The 17,859-nt window shown below is 47.8% G+C and overlaps 1 protein-coding gene across 8 annotated transcripts in view; it reads left to right on the top strand.

The window, feature by feature from the left end:
- rols (zinc-RING finger and ankyrin repeat domain-containing protein rolling pebbles) overlaps positions 1-17,859 on the top strand; it is a 469,239-nt gene that overhangs the window by 403,898 nt on the left and 47,482 nt on the right. For all 8 annotated transcript variants that reach the window (XM_075892151.1, XM_075892148.1, XM_075892147.1 and 5 more), the window contains 2 exons: positions 5,480-5,736; positions 16,613-16,850. In XM_075892151.1, the coding sequence (XP_075748266.1) occupies positions 5,480-5,736; positions 16,613-16,850 (495 nt within the window). The remainder of the gene's footprint in view (positions 1-5,479; positions 5,737-16,612; positions 16,851-17,859) is intronic.

Raw genomic sequence — 17,859 nt, 5'->3', positions numbered from 1 at the left:
TTAAAAATAACATTATGTGAAAAAAGCATAGGATAATGTCAAGTGCACGAGAACACCGATTCCATAAAAGTCTCCATAAGAGCCAAAACGTGCCCCGCCGCGGTGGTCTAGTGGCTAAGGTACTCGGCTGCTGACACGCAGATCGCGGGTTCGATTCCAGGCTGCGGCGGCTGCATTTCCGATGGAGGCGGAAATGTTGTAGGCCCGTGTGCTCAGATTTGGGCGCACGTTAAAGAACCCCAGGTGGTCGAAATTTCCGGAGCCCTCCACTACGGCGTCTCTCATAATCATATAGTGGTTTTGGGACGTTAAACCCCACAAATCAATCAAGAGCCAAAACGTGGACCAGCCCAGACAACAAAAACACATCTTCAGTGCGGGGAGATGATTTAGACTTTAACCAAAAGTTTTTAAGAAACCCGACGTTTCGGAACTGACTTGGTTCTTTCCTCAGGGGAGACTGTGGAGGCTACTAGCAGCGTCACCTTCAAAGCACTCGCGGTGTGGCTAATAACCCCCCTCTCTCTCTCGTTTTGCCGTGGATTGCAGTCCGTGTGAATACACTGGGGGAGGGTTCCGAAAGAGCGGTTTATATTATGGGCTGTCCTCTGTATGTGCGACGACTCGAGTAACAACCTTCTCATCCAGTTCGGCTCGCTTTCAAGGATGGCCGTTGCTTCAAAAGTTATTTTGTGATCCAACTTCTCAGCATGTTCGGTGACTGCGCTGCGCTCTTTGTAGAAATTCTGCACATCGTTGGCGTGTTGCTTCAGTCGTTCCGGTAGGTTTTTCGTCTCGCCGATATACGACGAGGGGCACTTGGCACAGGGAATTTTGTAAACGACACCGGGGCACCTGTCCATTGTTGGCTGGTCTTTCGGGCGGAGGAGGAGGCGGCGCAGTGTACACGAAGGCATGTGCGCGATGCGAACTCCTTCCTTCCTGAAGATCCGCGCTAACATCTCGCTGGTTCCCTGAATGTATGGAACCGGTACGCGTTCCGGGGGGGCTGCCAATTGAGGTTGATTGGTGTTTTCGTATCCTCTGTTGCTCTGCGCGGCGGGTGGTGGCTCAAATCAAGTTCTTTGGGTACGTATCCGTTTTTTCTGAGGTCAGCAATTAAGGAGGCCTCCTCTTTCTTTCGCTCGAAGTCTAAATCATCTCCCAGTTTCATACCCAACCAGACAGACTTCTGTCGAATGTTTACTTTCAAGCCAATCACATCTTCAGTGCGTTTTAAAACATTTTCGTGAGCACGTTAGAACGTCCCGACAACATGCTAAACTAGTCCGGATGGAGTCCAAGAAAGATGCTGTTGTCTGGCCTCAGCACATTTTTTGAAGATCCACAAATTGTTCACACGAGCATTTCTGTCACTATTTCAGGATTTAGAAGGGATTGAAACATACTCAAATTGGTCCACCAGGACATTTTACGTACCATCTGAGCTACCCATTAGGACATTTCTGGGACATTTTGCGTGCCAAGTGAGCTACCCATCAAGACATTTCTGGGACATTTTGCACACCGACTATGCTACCCACCAGAATTTGTTGTACGCTGAATTGCTGTATTTTACATTTTAATTTTATGTGAAGATAACGTTAGAGCATGGTTGTGTATTAATAATATAGAAACGCGCTAGTGGCGATGCAGACAATGCCCATGCAGGGTACGAGGCTGTGCTACCCGCTGAAACAAGTCCAACTGCGGCGGCTGCATTTTCGATGGAGTTAGCTGCTGGGAGTTTCTGAAATACTTTATTCGGATGCCCCGGCCAGCAAAGCCAATAATAAAATCCTTCAAATGATGAGGGGAATGATGCACTCGATAATCTTCATTCGTCAGAATAATCAGAGTGCATTTCCAGGGATCCTAAAAGAAAGTAAGCTTTTCTGAGGACAGTAGTTAGAGATATATACTGTACATAATTCACAAGCACAGCATGGAGCCACAGTGTTTTACAAAGTCTGTAGTATAGTGCAGTACATGGCAAAATTTGTGCAGATGAAATATCCTGTGTGTCTCCTGATATATGGGACAAAAGTCTTGGCAAATGCATCATAAACTATGCTGTGCAGCTTCACAGTAATTGACACACCATTCAGCAGAAAACACCCAGCAAGAAGTCATTTATTTTTTCAAGAAAGTGCTACAAAAACATATTTGTATTTTGTAGTTTGGTATAGCTGAAAAAAAAAACTCGCAACAAAAGGTTCTCAATTTTTGAAATCCCAAATGCGACCAAAGATTGCCCTCAAACTTTTGGCTAGTGGCAAACCGTCAATATTCAAACATAGGCTTAGCTCGTTAGGCAAAGGTGTAGATTCCAGCAGTTTGCCACAGTCCCAAAATGGTGAAACTTCCCTCCTGCCAGTTCTCTGACGTTAAGGGCCCTACCTGGAGTTTGCAAGAGTATCTTAGCAGAAGAGGGTAGTGACAAGAAATAAGAGTGACTCTGTAAAACTGGCAGCAGTGTCGTGACAGCGGCATGCGAGCACCATTATTCTACCACTCGTGCTTGTAATCTTTGCCAGAATTTAGGCAGACTGATTTTGTCATCATGAGACATGATGCCTCAACTTAGACGGTCATAATCTGCACATCACTGCTGAGTAAGCGCCGGTTATGCTGCAACGAAAAGGCTCGTCATCACAAGTTCACGTCGTCACTGCACGAGCCACCACTGATCGGACCACTTACTAGATTTGCAACACGCTGAAACACCACATGTGCATTATCATTAACAAGACCGGCAGAATCACCACTAAGGTCTGGGACTATGCGCTACCTTTTCATTGTGTTGAGTCGCTTAACCTTGAAGTAGGGCCCAGCTAGTAGATATTGTGTCGAGCCGAGAAAATTATATTTTTGTGGACTCGGTCGGACTTTGAGAGCTACACGCTGACTGTGCGAGGTCATTGTTTATGCTTACAGTTCAACACACGCATCGACGCCGCACTTTTGTTCGCGGCGAAATATTCCTTCATTGCTTTTTGCCATCACTAATACACAAAATGATGACTGCAACAATTTCAAGAAACAGGGTGGAACTCGCCAATGTTCCTGACTGGGTGCGCCTTCCCACATGCAGCCTCTCCACATGCCGCCATTGAAGTGCAGAAAGGAAGCGGAAGACACGTTTGAAGACTGCTATAGCCACTAGATGTCCACTTTTTTTTTATCGCGATAGCAATTATATGGACACTCCTGGCTGGGCTTCGCCGCCGGCGCCAGTGTTTAAGTGGACGTTGGTGTCGATGTCATGCACCGTATATGTCTACATATATATATATATATTAAAATGCAATAAGGAAAGAATTCAGAAAAATGACTTTGACGTGCTAAATTGAATGTGAGCCCTCCGTGTCGTGAATACGAGGCGTTAACCACTGAGCCACTTAGTGGTACCTCTTTCAATGTTCAAACGGCACGCTATTTGTATCTACTACTTACCGCTGTTGACTGGCATCTAGGGAGGGGGGGGGGGATACTATTGTGTTTTCAGCATTATCAGCCAGATGGCGCAATGAGCGCGCGGAGGCTAGAGACAATGTATATGCTACCTTGAGGTAGCAGAGTTGCACATACCTTTTTCTTCCGCCGCTCGCGCCGCTATTCCGTGAGCGCTGTCACGTGATGCAAAGTGAGGTCAAATGTTCCATTCCACGCGGCGAAGCCAACTTAACGTCCACGGTGGCGCAGCGCTCACGCGTTCTCTGCCCGCACAGATTTCAGCCTCATCGCGACTGCCATTAGGTGTTTTACCTCGTACATGTACGATTTGCATTACCATGTTACCAGATAGAATGTGCGCATGCGCGGGTCTTCACAGAATGTAAACCTCTGCGTAACGTAAACTACCCGCCACGTAGGCTTTACGTTTACAGAGCTGTTTCACAAATCCACCTTAATTCATAGAACCTCGTGATATCCGCATTGCGGAGACTCCAGGCATCAGGTCAAAATAAGCAGAAGTGCGAGTGCCGATAGTGATTACGTTGTTTCAGCCGGATTATCAAAGCTAAAATGGCTAGAACTTGGAAGCCACAAACGTGTGAGCCCCGATAGACTGGATAAGTGCCACCATCTAGCAGTCTTAAAAGGAACCAGGCGGTCACAAAATTGTTTTTGCAGAAACATTGTGCATTGTACGTCTGTTGTGAAAACCGCGTTGCGGCGTTATGATGGATGAGTTAAGATTTTTAATCATTTTCACCTCAGTCATTTAATTGTTGAGTTTAACTTACCGATACTACCATATATTACAGAAAGACGCTGTAGTGTAGGGCTCCGGAAAGTTTGACCACCTGGGATTCATTAACATGCACCTAAATCTAAGCACATGGGCCTCAACCAGTTTCGCTACCTATAGCAACATACCGCCTCGCTGTAATCATGTAATCTTGTTCAGCGCGTTCGAATAAGTCTGCGGCACGCCGCCCGCGCCGAAACATCGCGCCGCATTTTTCACCTGCGTCCGTGAGGAGTGGCTTCACTGCACAGCCATGAAACATAATGGCGGACCTATGTGCAACTCTGCTCCCGTAGGGAGCATATACAGTAACTCTAGCGGCGGCTCTCGCCTCTCACGCGTACTTTGGCCCGCGGAGAGGGCAAAAGTATGTGTGAGAGATGATCTCTTGCGCGCTTTTATCTCCCTGTGAGGAGGATCTTATGTCTTGGCTTGTGTTGGGCTTGCACTGGAATGATTATGTTGTAGTCAGGAAGTGCACAAAGGTAACTGCAATCGTTGCTCAGGCTCCGTTTGCTAAAAGGGTGCGCTTTGCAGACACAGCGAAGTAACAACTGAGGCGCTTATTCGCGTTCATGTGTACCTGTGAGAACATTTCATGCGTGATTTGTGCATGAGAAACATGGGGCACATTTCGATCTGCTTCCCATTCTGCACGTGCCTTCGAGTTTGCTGCTATCGCGTTCATTGCTTCGCCTTTTCAGCAAAACTGTGACTTTTTTTTTTTGTCCAAACCTCGAGTCGCAGTGTTTCCAGCGGTCAGAAATCTGAGAAATTTAAACATATGTCACCGGATTTCAACTTCGCGAAGGTTATTGTCCCCCTAACTAGGACATTTTAAACAATCGGAATAACCAAGCATTGCATGCCAAAGTCATATGTATTCATTCAAAATAAGGCAAAAATGTGCGTCGACAATCATGCTTTCAGGATATTACTAAATGTATTTTTTATAATGCATCTGCAGTCAAATGGTGTTCATTGCACAAATCTTGTAATTTCTATTCATGAACAGACAAGTGGGTTGCTGTCTTAAACACGTCCGCATAAGAACATTTTAAGGATAATCCCGCAAACATTGTTCTGAAAACATTTTTAGGATGCTGCCAAGCAAACGAGTACGTTTGTACTTTTTGAAGACGAGCATAAGATGTTCACTGTTGTCTGGGCATTTTTGTTGACCTTACATTACATTCAATAAGTGTTTGTCTTGTCTGCTTGCAGGTGCAAAATCTCCTGCAGGTTTGCATGGCATCACTGTATCCTCTGCGTCCACACGAGCTATATCACAGTGTGAATGCAAGCGCTACGTACGAGCCCATGACGTGGGCGGATTTCCAGCAGCGTTTGACAACACTGACCAGTGCTCAGTTCATCATACAGCGTAATGATGACTCACTTATGCTGGCCCATCCTTCTCTACGAGAGTGGCTCATTCGTCGAGATGAGAATGACAGCACTAAATTCCTCTGCGATATCAGGTAGGCATCACAACACTTGCTAGGCATATTCTTTGTGTCGTAGCGATAACAGTCGCACGAGATGATGACAGTTCATGATTATGAAACGGTGCAACCAAGGGAGGATATATAGAAAACAATACACCCCCAACTGTCAGTGCTAAATCCTGTCGTCGTGTATCATTTGTGTTTATTTTCTCTTGGTTGCACCCATTCATCATTCTTTGTGCCCTCAGTGTTCACTACATCCTCATTGACCTCAGTGATTGTGACATTTATATCGTGACTAAGGGCAATGCTGAAATGCCATCTTCTAAGCTGTGACTCATTTACAGTATAGACCGCTTATAACATAAGCCGCGGGAGTTGTGAATATCCGCACCATAAGCGGTACCCCACTATAACCAAAACAACCTTTTCAAAGGCCGCACTTGTGCGAAACGTGTTGGGCATGCAGCTTCGCATGTGCGAGAATCGAAACATGCGATGTTTGCTTGCTAACATTTAAATTTCTGAATGTTAATAAAAGTTAACGTCCAAAGACACGCGTTGCCAATGAAATGAATGCGAAAGAAGGGGGGGGGGGTCTAAAAAATTGAACTACCATCGCGGAAATTCGCCGACTACCATACGGCCTCGATTATGCACATTACACAAAAACTATGTCGAATCACACTCAGAATTTGACGCGCTGAAAGACGACAATTATCCGATTTCACGGGTGCGCACCTATATTTAAGACATTGCAATCGAATCACGAACCAATAAATATTATAATGTATAATGTATCAATAAATAAAATAAATGACCTCCCCAACAATATTGTAACACAACCCTCGCTTTCTTTGTTTGAAAACTATTTGCAGTAGCTCATTAGCACCGTTTAAGGGGGGACGTGGCAAGTAAAACTAATTTTTTTATTAATGTACTGTTTGTGATGAAATTTGGTGTGTGTATGTGGATGATTGTGAGGATTCCAAATATGAAAACCGTTTTCAAATACCTCTTGTACTTTTTGAGTTACAAGCATAATTATACTAATTAATGCTCTTCGCACTTAAAGAGATAATTATTGCTAAATGAAATTATTTTTTCATATTATTATGTTCCCAAAGCATCAACTTGTGCAAAGAAGCTATTAGTTGATTTTTCTAGTTCTTGTAACCATAAATAAAATTTCCAAAACATGGATGTTGTTTTGCGCACACATCGCAGTAATTATAAAATGTGTTCTAAAAATTTTAAATGATGAGTAAGAAGAGAGATAAAGCTTTATTGCACTGCTAAAGGCCTCCTGAGCCTAGTGCAAAAAACGGAACGACTCTATCAGTCTTTGTTAAAAAATGACAGATGTTCTAGCGAAGGCACATAGGCGAAAATCAAGAGTTGAGAAAACTGACTTTGAAAGTTCACTCTTGTTTGGAAGTTCACAACATGCCTAAAACACTCAGAATCCTCCTGGGCAGTAATCCTGAGATGCTGTGGCCTTGGCCTCTGTAGAGCGCAACCCAGTTTTGCGCTTCTTTGTCGTGGAACAATGCGTCTTTTGAGCCCTCTTCACCCTTTTGGCATCCTTTTCGGCTGCTCGCCGCAAAGAGCAGTCTCCTGGATTGAAGCCCAGTTGAGCAGTGATCTCTTGCAGCGCACTCTTGCAGCCACCATTGAAACGGCAGACTGCATCTGCAACTGCACTTTCCACACTTCGAAGGGAGGCGAACTGGCTCTTGGACTGGAGTGACCAAATGAGGCTGTTCATACTCTCCACAGCGTTCTGGGTTTTTCCCTGCGCACACCTTTCAAGGAGCTCTTTGTTCGAGAGGTGCTTGTAGATTGGCAGCAGTGCCACTCGCACGTGAGGGGGCAGTTTATGTTTGTGAGGCGGCAGCGGCTCTCCCTTGGCCAATGCCTGATTGTGCGGGCACCACGAGTCAGTCCCACTTGGGCACAGGTCGTGGTGTGGATCCTGGTCTGTGGATGTTACATGGTAATAAGTGGCCATGATGGCCCTCTCCATGCCAGGAACATCGTTGGGGTGGCTCTTAATGGCCCAGCCATAATAATTCGTCAACTTCTTTATAAGGCCCTGCGTCAGCCGGCCTTTGACACCCATGCTCAGTCCTCGGCCTTTGGATTTGTGCTCATCAAGAAGGTTGCGCCAGGAAGTGCCCATTCTTTTTTTCACATGGTTCACACACTCCTGTTTCTTAATCAACATGTAGCCATACACCTTGTCTTGCGTGAGGGCAAGGTACGTACGGCTGTCACCGTCGCAGAGCACATTGATGTATCGAAGCTTGTACTTGGTAAACGATCTTTCAAACATGATTCTCGCTGCTTCTACTTCCATTTGGCCTGCATTAGCATCGGTGTTCTTTTGGCACTGTGGCTTGTGTTTCTCAAGCCACTCCTCATAGTTGTCGTCACCAGGCTTGGGACCAACAGCACAGCCTTGGCAGTAGTTGGACAGGACACAGTGGTCCAAGACCAAGCCTGTGTACAGCTCGATTACACAGCCCACGCCAATATGACTTCTGTGCCCCCTCGTCATCCACGTGCCGTCGTAAATGACGTCAATGTTGCCTGGCACTCCTCCTAGGTCCTTGTAAATGTCATGCACCTTCTGTGCACTTTCTGCTTCAATGCGGGTGGCAGCTGATGTGGTGGCAGGGTGGCTGTACTTCCTTTGCAGTCTCTGGTAGGACTTGTGGTGCAGTGCTCGATGCGAAATGTCCATCGCAGAAAAAATGTCATTTATGGCAGATTGTTTTCTGCCAACTGACTGCACAGCCCTCAAAGCACGCACGTTTACCTCAAAGGGGTTCGTTTTTTGTTGCCCGGAGCACCTCGGGGACGACCACGCACTGTTCACTATGCCACAATTGTCACAAAAAAGTTCCATCCTCGCCGCGAGTCCAAGGCAGTGCGTAGTCTCGAGGCGTATCGACCCTTCGTCGCACTTGTTGCACTTTACTGACGAAAGCAGACCGTTCAGCATCTTCTTATTTACAATGAAGAATGTGGAGTCCTTACCGCCGTCATTTTCGTCGCAGCCTTCGTTCAGAAGCTCGAGCTTCCGCTTTGAAGCGGATTTCGATGCTACGGCATCCAAAACATCCCGCCTTGTCTGCGCCCGCTGCGCGATTTCTTCACTGCTCGGAATCTGGGCCGAAACTCGCGATAGAATGTTCGACGCGCGCACGCCCGGAGTTGCAACGGCTGCCGACGCGGTGCCACCGCAATCGGGTTCGCGAGAGCGTCCATCACGGTCGACGGCATCCGGCGGTCTGACATACGACGATGTGGCACCTTCCACACTCTCGGCCTCACAACAATCAGCGAAGGGTCTGAGTAGAGGCTCCGTGACGCTTGAAGAGCATGCTCCGTCCGGAACTGCGACTGGGACGGCAGCCGCAGTCGTCTGCCCTTTGTTCCAAGCTTTCCGACGCTTGCCGTACTTGTGGACGCTCCGGAACTTTTTTGCGACAACATAGCACCGCAGTATGAGCAAGCACTCAGAAGAGACCACCGATGTAAACAAAGCTTGGTAAAAAAAGCACGCGAACTATCACAAAAACAGCCAACTGGCAAAAAACGAAGCGCACGCCGGATGATTCTCGACTCGGCGGCCGCAGATGCGCTCGCGCTTCCAAGGTTGCCAAGGTGCGCGGCGCAGCTTTGACCAGTAAGAGGTCGCGCCTGCTACCACGTGACCCGCGCAGCCAATTGCCGTTCTTCGTTTTCGTTTTTTTACTTGCTCCTCGCGCTTTTATTTTCACTCAGCGAAATACGAGACCGCGACCATCGGGAAGCCGGCTTTCTCCTCTTTCCAAAGCTACCAAAATGGCGGCCCACGGTCAACAACTTGGCGCGTTTGTGCGGCGTGAGCAACACCGTTTCAGGGGCTTTTTTTTCGCACTTTTCGGCGACTAGCCTCGGCAAAAACACTATTTGCGGGATTTGTAGCGCACGTTTCGCTGTAATATTTTAGAACAAGGAAGTTGAAGGTCTGAAGATTACGAAAAAAAATAAATCAGAAAATCGCATATTTTGACCAAAATCGGCACTTTACTTGCCGCGCCCCCCCTTAATATTGTCACGCACCAAGAGTCATAGAGACAAGACAGGAACAGCGGGGCAGAAAGACACGAGCGTGTATCTTCAAAACGAGGCGCTAACCACACTTCTTCTTCGTTCTTTTGCCCTTTTTGGCTCGCTAGGGCTTGCCGGCTCACAACTCTAGGTGGCATTATTCCCCCTCCCATTAGAGCATCGACTCGATGCTCATACACAAGGGGCCGGCAGGGCCGATAAAAAAAAAAAAGAGAGAGAGAAACGGTACCTATAGTGCACAGGGCATATGCAGGTGCAAAAAAATATTGTCTGAGGTTGGTCATAAGAGAAAAAACCATTAACTGAGTTCACAGTTCGTTCGAGACCTAACAGACAATGTCAAAAAAAAAAAAGGAAATGTTTGCTGCCCGGGCACAATAAGGCGAGTATCACCGTGTAATATAAGGTTTTAGGCGGACGACATGCACAATCTCTGTTCGTGGTGAGTGGCGTTGGGTCGTTGCCGAGCCTCCGTCTGGAATAACTTCGTAATTGACCTCGTTCAACTGCCGTAGTACTTTGTAGGGTCCGAAGTATTTGCTCAGGAGTTTTTCGCTGAGACCTCGCCGTCTAACAAGAGTCCAAACCCACACTTGGTCGCCAGGTTTATAGGAGACTTGTCGATGGTGGATATTGTACCTTCGGGCGTCTTCACATTGCTGCGATCTTAAGTGCACGCGAGCTAATTGACGTGCTTCCTCTGCACGCTGAATGTAATCGTCGACATCAGGAGTTAGTAGCTCTTCCTGGTCGATGTCACAAGGAATCACAGCGTCTAGCATGGTTTGCACGTCTCGACCGTAAACGAGGCGGAATGGTGCGAACCTTGTCGTTTCCTGGGTTGCGGTGTTGTACGCAAACGTTACGTATGGCAGGATTTTGTCCCATGTTTTATGCTGCACATCCACATACATAGAAATCATGTCCGCCAGCGTTTTGTTCAGCCTTTCTGTTAAGCCGTTACTCTAGGGGTGGTATGCGGTTGTCTTGCGGTGGTTCGTGTAACTGAGCTTGAAGATGTCGTCCAACAGTTTTGCCATAAACGCTGTCCGTCGGTCAGTGATTATGAATGACGGGGCACCGTGACGAAGCACAATGTGGTGCATGAAAAACTGGGCGACTTCAAATGCTGTACCGCGTGGCAATGGCTTCGTTTCAGCGTAACGCAATCAGTTGTGACGACGATCCACTTGTTTCCGGAGTGAGACAAAGGAAACGGTCCAAGGAGGTCCATCCCAACTTGGTCAAACGGCGTACGCGGTGGATCGATGGGTTGTAAGAGGCCTGCAGGCTTTACAGGTGGTGACTTGCGACGCTGACATTCGTGGCATCCTTTCACGTAGTGTTTGACACAAGCTGCGAGTTTTGGCCAGAAATATAGCTGTCGGACCCGGTTGAGCGTCCGGGAGTATCCCAGATGGCCGGATGTCAGCTCATAGTGGCAGGCTAATAGGATGTCATCACGAAGGTCTTGAGGGACGACTAGAAGATAAGATCTGCTGCCAACACCGGTGTTTTTCTTGTATAATATGCCGTGTCGTAAGCAAAATGACAGCAACATACGGGAAAGTGGACGAGGAACAGACGCGGTGCTGCCTTCTAAATGATCGATGATGGGCCTTAACTCGGGGTCCGCTCGTTGCTTACTGAGGAGGTCGGCGCCACTGAGAGTACCCAGGAAGGCGCTGTCGTCTTCTACAGCTGTATGGTCGGATTCCAGAGGTGCCCGTGATAGCGTGTCGGCGTCTTCATGCTTTCTACCCGACTTGTATACGATGGTGACATTGAACTCCTGAAGTGGCAGACTCCACCGTGCTAATCGCCCAGAGGGGTCTCGGAGGTTAACCAACCAACATAAAGCGTGGTGATCAGTCACAACTTTGAATGGGCGCCCATAGAGATAAGGCCTGAAATTTGTAATCGCCCATATTACTGCGAGACATTCCTTCTCTGACGTTGAATAGTTGGTTTCGGCACGTGATAGAGTGCGGCTCGCGTAGGCAATCACATGTTCGATCCCATCTTGTGTTTGCACCAGGATAGCTCCGAGACCAATGTTGCTTGCGTCAGTGGGCACCTCTGTGTCAGCGTCCTCATCGAAATGAACGAGTACAGGAGGGGATGACAATCGATGTTGCAGTTCCGCAAAGGCAGTCGCTTGTTCGTCAGTCCACTGAAATGGGGTGTCGTCACGCGTAAGTCTAATGAGAGGCTCTGCAACCTTAGAGAAGTTTCCAATAAAGCGGCGATAGTAGGCGCAGAGCCCTAGAAATTGCCGAAGACTTTTTTTGTCGGAGCTGGAAAAGCGGCCACAGCGGCAGTCTTCTCGGGATCGGGCCGAACACCTGCAGCGCTCACAACGTGACCCAAGAACTTCATTTCATTGTAGCCGAAATTGCACTTCTCAGGCTTGAGGGTAAGGTCAGCGGATCGTATGGCTTCAAAAACACTCCGAAGGCAACGAAGGTGCTCGTCAAACGTTTCTGAAAAGACAACGACATCATCTAGATAGACAAGGCAACTTTTCCACTTGAGGTCAGCGAGAACGGTATCCATCATTCGTTAGAATGTGGCCGGAGCGGAACAGAGGCCGAACGGGAGCACTCGGAATTCATACAGGCTGTCAGGAGTTACAAAAGCCGTTTTTTCGCGGTCACGTTCATCGACTTTAATTTGCCAATGACCACTTTTGAGGTCAATTGAGGAAAAGTACTTTGCTCGCCTCAGCCTGTCAAGAGAATCGTCCACTCGAGGCAACGGGTACACGTCTTTCTTTGTGACGTTATTCAGCTTCCTATAATCGACACAAAAGCGAAGTGTACCATCCTTCTTCTTTACAAGCACCACTGGCGATGACCGAGGGCTGCTTGATGGCTGTATTACACCGTCTTGAAGCATTTCCTTCACTTGCTTTTGAATAGCGCGTCGCTCGGTTGGTGAAACGCGATAAGGCTGTTGCCGTATAGGGTGCGCGTCACCATAGGTGGTAATACAGTGGTTGGTAATCGATGTTTGACGGATTCTTGATGAACGTGCAAAACAGGCGTGGAATTCTATCAACAGGTCATTAAGCCTTCGTTTGTTTTCGTCGGAAAGCGTTGGATTTATATCGACGCCCCGGAGAGGTGCTTCGGCATTATCGGTTGCCTCGGAAGCAAAACACTCCGTCACATTGGTTACTGGGTAGGCATAGGCGATGACAGTACCAGGGAAAAAGTGTCGGCGCTTGTAGCTGAAGTTCGTAACAAGTACCTCGCAGTGGCCAGCCTGTAGGTCTACTAGGCTTCGTGCTACGCAGAGACCTTGGGAAAAGAGTAGGGATCGATTGCTCTCCGCCACCATTTCACTGTGTGCTGATTTGTTACACGCCACTTGAACAATAACACTTGAGCGCGGTGGTATCGTGACAGCATCGTCAATTACCCGCAGACATACTCGATCATGGCTGCGATTATGCTCTGGTGTGGCGCTTTTTGTCGAGAACGTGACGAGGCGTTGTCGAATGTCGATGATAGCACTGTGCTCCCTCAGAAAGTCCATGCCAATGATCAGGTCTCGAGAACACTGACGGAGAACGCTCAAGCTGACAACGAAGGTAGAACCACGAATCTGTATTTGTGCTGCGCAAACGCCGAGTGGCATGACGATGTGCCCGCCAGCAGTACGAATTGACCTGAGGTTCCAAGGTATCGTCACTTTCTTTAGGAGAGCAGCCTGTTTTTCACTTATGATAGAAAAATCAGCACCCGTGTCAACTAAAGCACTGACTTTGCGACCATCGAGCAGCACTGGAATGTCTAATGAAATCTTTGCGGAACCAGCTGGTGTCGTCATCGTCGGAGAATCGGCAGTTTGCGGAAGCGTCAGTAGGAGGCCTTGAGCTTGTCCAGTATAAGCGGCCTCGCCCCCGAAGGTCGCTGTGGTTAGTTTTCCCGGCGTGGACTGGGTGACCGACCCTGCGCCATGCTCGAATAGGTGTGGCAATTAGGAGAAAATCGCCGCGGTGACGGGGAGCGTGACTGGTGCAAGGATGACGAAGTTCCGCGCTTTTGAGCCACATACTCTTCAATTTCAGGAGGCCGCTGGCCGAACCTCGGTGGTGGTGAGTTCGTCGAAAATCCGCGTAGTCCAAGTTGTCGGTAAGGACACTGTCAGTGCAGGTGCCCAGCTTCACCACAGTGAAAGCAGAGAGGATGTCGATCTGGTGCACGCCAGACGTCTGACTTCCGCGAGATCAGGCGAGGCGCACTGTAATATGGCGCCGCTTGGACCGCCTGCAGCATGGCTGGGGCCACGGTGGGATGTAGAATTGCAGGTGTAACAGGTTGCCGCAAAGCTTGAGCATACGACATGCGGGGAAAGTCACCGGGTGGTTGATAATCCCGCATGCAAGGCGGTTCTCTTAAGGCATGCTGGACTTCATCTCGGACAACGCTGGACAACGAGGAGGTAGTGGGCTGCGAGGGCACTGACAGCTTCTGGAGTTCTTTGCGGATGACTGAACGTATGATCTCTCGGAAGAAATCCATTTGGCCGCCGAAAGCTCCTAAGTAGTCCGTAGTTGAAGCGTTGACGTGCCCGTATGACGGGGCCCGGTGCCTAAGAGTGCTTTCTATGGTGATGGCTTCCGTGAGAAATTCTGACACAGTCTTGGGTGGACTGCATACAAGCCCACCGAAAAGCTGCTCTTTCACCCCGCGCATGAGGTACCGTACCTTCTTTTCTTCTGGCATGTCGGGGTCAGCTCGGTGGAAAAGGCGCGTCATTTCTTCGACATACATCGCAACCCCTTCGTTCGGCAATTGTATACGGGACTGCAGATCACGCTCAGCTCTCTCCCGACGGTCAGGGCTTGCATATGTCCCAAGAAGTCGGCGTTTGAAGTCTTCCCATGATGTGAAAATACCTGCCCGGTTTTCATACCAGACACGTGCGCCGTCCAAAAGACTGAAATAGACGTGTCGCAGTTTGTCTGCGTCGTCCCACTAGTTGTGCACGGCAACAAACTCGTAATGAACAAGCCAATCTTCTACATCCTCAAGTGCAGTGCCATGAAAGGGATTTGGCGTTCGCGGTGTGAGTAAGGTGCAATGAAGCGGTGTTGTGCCATCGTACCAGTTGGGTTGGTGTCGGTAGGGCTGGTCGGAGCTGCCATGTTGTTTGCGAGCAGTCTAAACTCAGGGGATAGCCCTCGGATTCTTCTGCTGGCATGATGTACAGGTGTAACTACCGGTACGACGCTTGTGTTTCTGCTATGTGGAGAGGTACGGTGCATAGATTACCCAGCACCTCCACCAGTTTGTCACGCACCAAGAGCCGTAGAGACAAGACAGGAACAGCGGGGCAGAAAGACACGAGCGTGTATCTTCAGAACGAGGCGCTAACCACACTTCTTCTTCGTTCTATTTGCCCTTTTTGGCTCGCTAGGGCTTGCCGGCTCACAATTCTAGGTGGCAATATACTTCTTTTTATTATGTGTTCCAATTTATTGCATTATCCTGTTCAATTTGATACATTTTCTCCTTGAAATTACATATATTCTTTTTTGTGTTACTGAGCTTGTTCTTGTACTCTTGCTTTCTACAGTTACTATTTGATGTTAAATACCATTGTGTTCTTGTTCATTTTTTTAACCTTATTGTGTTATCTGTTAGCATTGTACGTTTCACTTCGTGTGTTTTCTCTGAAAACTATTGTGCCTATTTTTTTGATAGCATGTATCAATGTATCACACCTGCTGTAGTCTCTGCTCTAGACTGCAGTATCAGTAGGTAAATAATAAAACCACTATTTCACTACACGTGCCGCCCTCGTTTCTATTTAACGATATGTATCTCTTGCCATCAAGTGCGGCCACCGCAAAGAGTTTCGTTGATTCGGTGCAAACTGCAACTTAGATTCACGCGACCGCTACCCATCGAAGCCTAGCTTGCCGTTTGGTATGTTGTCGTGAAAAGCTTGTCTAAAACATGAGTATTCGGCGTCAAAAAGATCGCACTAGCAGTGAACCAAGAACCGGGTGCGTGATACGAAGTTCGCGTTTGGGGCCGGGAGATCAGCAACGACAGTCGACAATTCACCACGCTTACGTACGACAGCGCACTGGCAGCAAAAGTGAAAGCTCGCGTCATAAAACTGTAACTGGTTTTCAATTTATGGACGTGGAAGCAAACGTGATATTTGTTGCAAGCGTGATAACGACGACGTCTTTTCCAACAGGAATCTTAAGCGCATGTAGTTGATAAGGACGGGATCGCACATGCCATGTCGAGCGGCGCACGGCCGAAGCCACGCTAGCGATGTAGTGCGCTGTAGCCGCGTCGGCGCCGGTGCAAAGGCTTATCGGTCACTGAGGCAACCGTCCTTTACTCGGCGAGCCCGCGCACTGTCCGGCCGTCTTTTTTTTTTCGTTTTCTTTTCCTTCCCTCCACCCTTTGTTCGTTAACTCCGTGTCCCCTCCTCCTCCGTAACGACCTCGTCGTTCACTCCCCAGCAGCGTACACTGCGCTACTCGCTACCGGGTTTGTCACAAACAATTTCTGGCAATTGCATTATAATTGGTTTTCACCTTGGGAGTCTGCACAATAAGCAGTATGCGCATACATGGGATTTTATGGGAGCGTGAATGGGAGTAGAAAAAGACCGCATTTTAAGCGCTTCTGCATTATAAGTGGTTACGTTATAAGGTGTCTACACTGTATATCAAAATACCCACAAGAGTTGTTGAGTTACTAAATTCAACAAAATTTATTTTAACTTCATACATGCTCTCTTCCTCATGTTTCAGAGCGGGGCACGCATCAATTGCACTGCGCATGTCGCGCATTGAAGCACCACTTGACCCAAGCCAGCTACTGGAGCTGGGCCATCACATTCTCAAGGCACACATTTACAAGAACGTTTCCCGTGGCCTTCCCCCGTCGTGCACTCCTCGGGACTTGCAAGCACTGTGGGTCTTCCAAAGTGCTGGAAGCGTCTCCTCTGCACTGGTGGCTCCTGCAAACCTATACAGCCCGAATGTCAAAGTGCGTTGTTCTTTTATTGCGATAACAATTATACGAACGCTCTCGGCTGGGTTTTGTCGTCTGCGTCATTCACCGTATATGTATACGTATCTATATATATGAAAACTTAAATGAATAAATTTTATTTGTACCAGGATCTTTGTACTTCAGCACTTAGGTGGGTGGCCTCCTTAGTCCAGGTAGCCATCACTCGCTGCCGTTGCCAAAGCCCTGTTCACCAATCGTGATGAAAACCTAAAGAAAGAAAAAAAAAAGCCTACCTGCGCTCAGCACCCAGCTCGTCGCAATGCATCGTACTTCGCCTCACAAATGGGGGGGGCTAGATGCTTTTGTACATGCTCTTATCCTTCGGTGGGGAGATCCGTGTGCCTTCGGCTTTCACCGGAACGATTGCGTTAGTTTCTGGGCCCACGAAGGTCACTTTTCTAGCTGCACAGGCCCCGTTTCCGAGAAGAGCACGCATTTCATACACAGTGAACTATAACAACTGGGACGCTTGTTACTTTGTGCGCATCTGTACCTGTGATTGTGTTTAATGTGTTGTTTTTGTTTAAACAACGCATTAAGTGTGGCACGGTAAGCGTTGTCGAGCATTGGCTCTCGTCCAGCTGTGTGTGTTGTTTTGTGCCTCATTTGTGCGTACTTGGGCAGCGTCGTGCACGTTTTGATCTGCTTGCCGTTCCCAGTGGTGTACATTCCAAGTTGTTGCTATCGCATTCATTGCTTTGCCCTTGTGGCGAAACTGTGACTTTTTTTTTGTTTCTTTGGACTGCTACTAGTCGCTATTTAAAGCTCATTGATTCATTCAAGATAGCCTTGTCTGCTATTGTTAAAGTTTTACGTATTAAACATCTATATACTCAGTTGAGGGGAGATGCGATTTGAAAAAAGAAGTTGCATTATTCTGTAGCCTAGGGCAATGAAATTTTCACTGTATATATAGTTATTTATGCTTATTTCAAATATGTAATTAGTTGTATAGTAAAAGGAAGAGAGAAGCAACTTTATT

This window comes from Rhipicephalus microplus, chromosome 4, assembly GCF_043290135.1.
Source record: "Rhipicephalus microplus isolate Deutch F79 chromosome 4, USDA_Rmic, whole genome shotgun sequence".
In the NCBI taxonomy this organism is placed as follows: Eukaryota; Metazoa; Arthropoda; class Arachnida; order Ixodida; family Ixodidae; genus Rhipicephalus; species Rhipicephalus microplus.
This window is presented reverse-complemented; position numbering and strand designations above follow the sequence as displayed.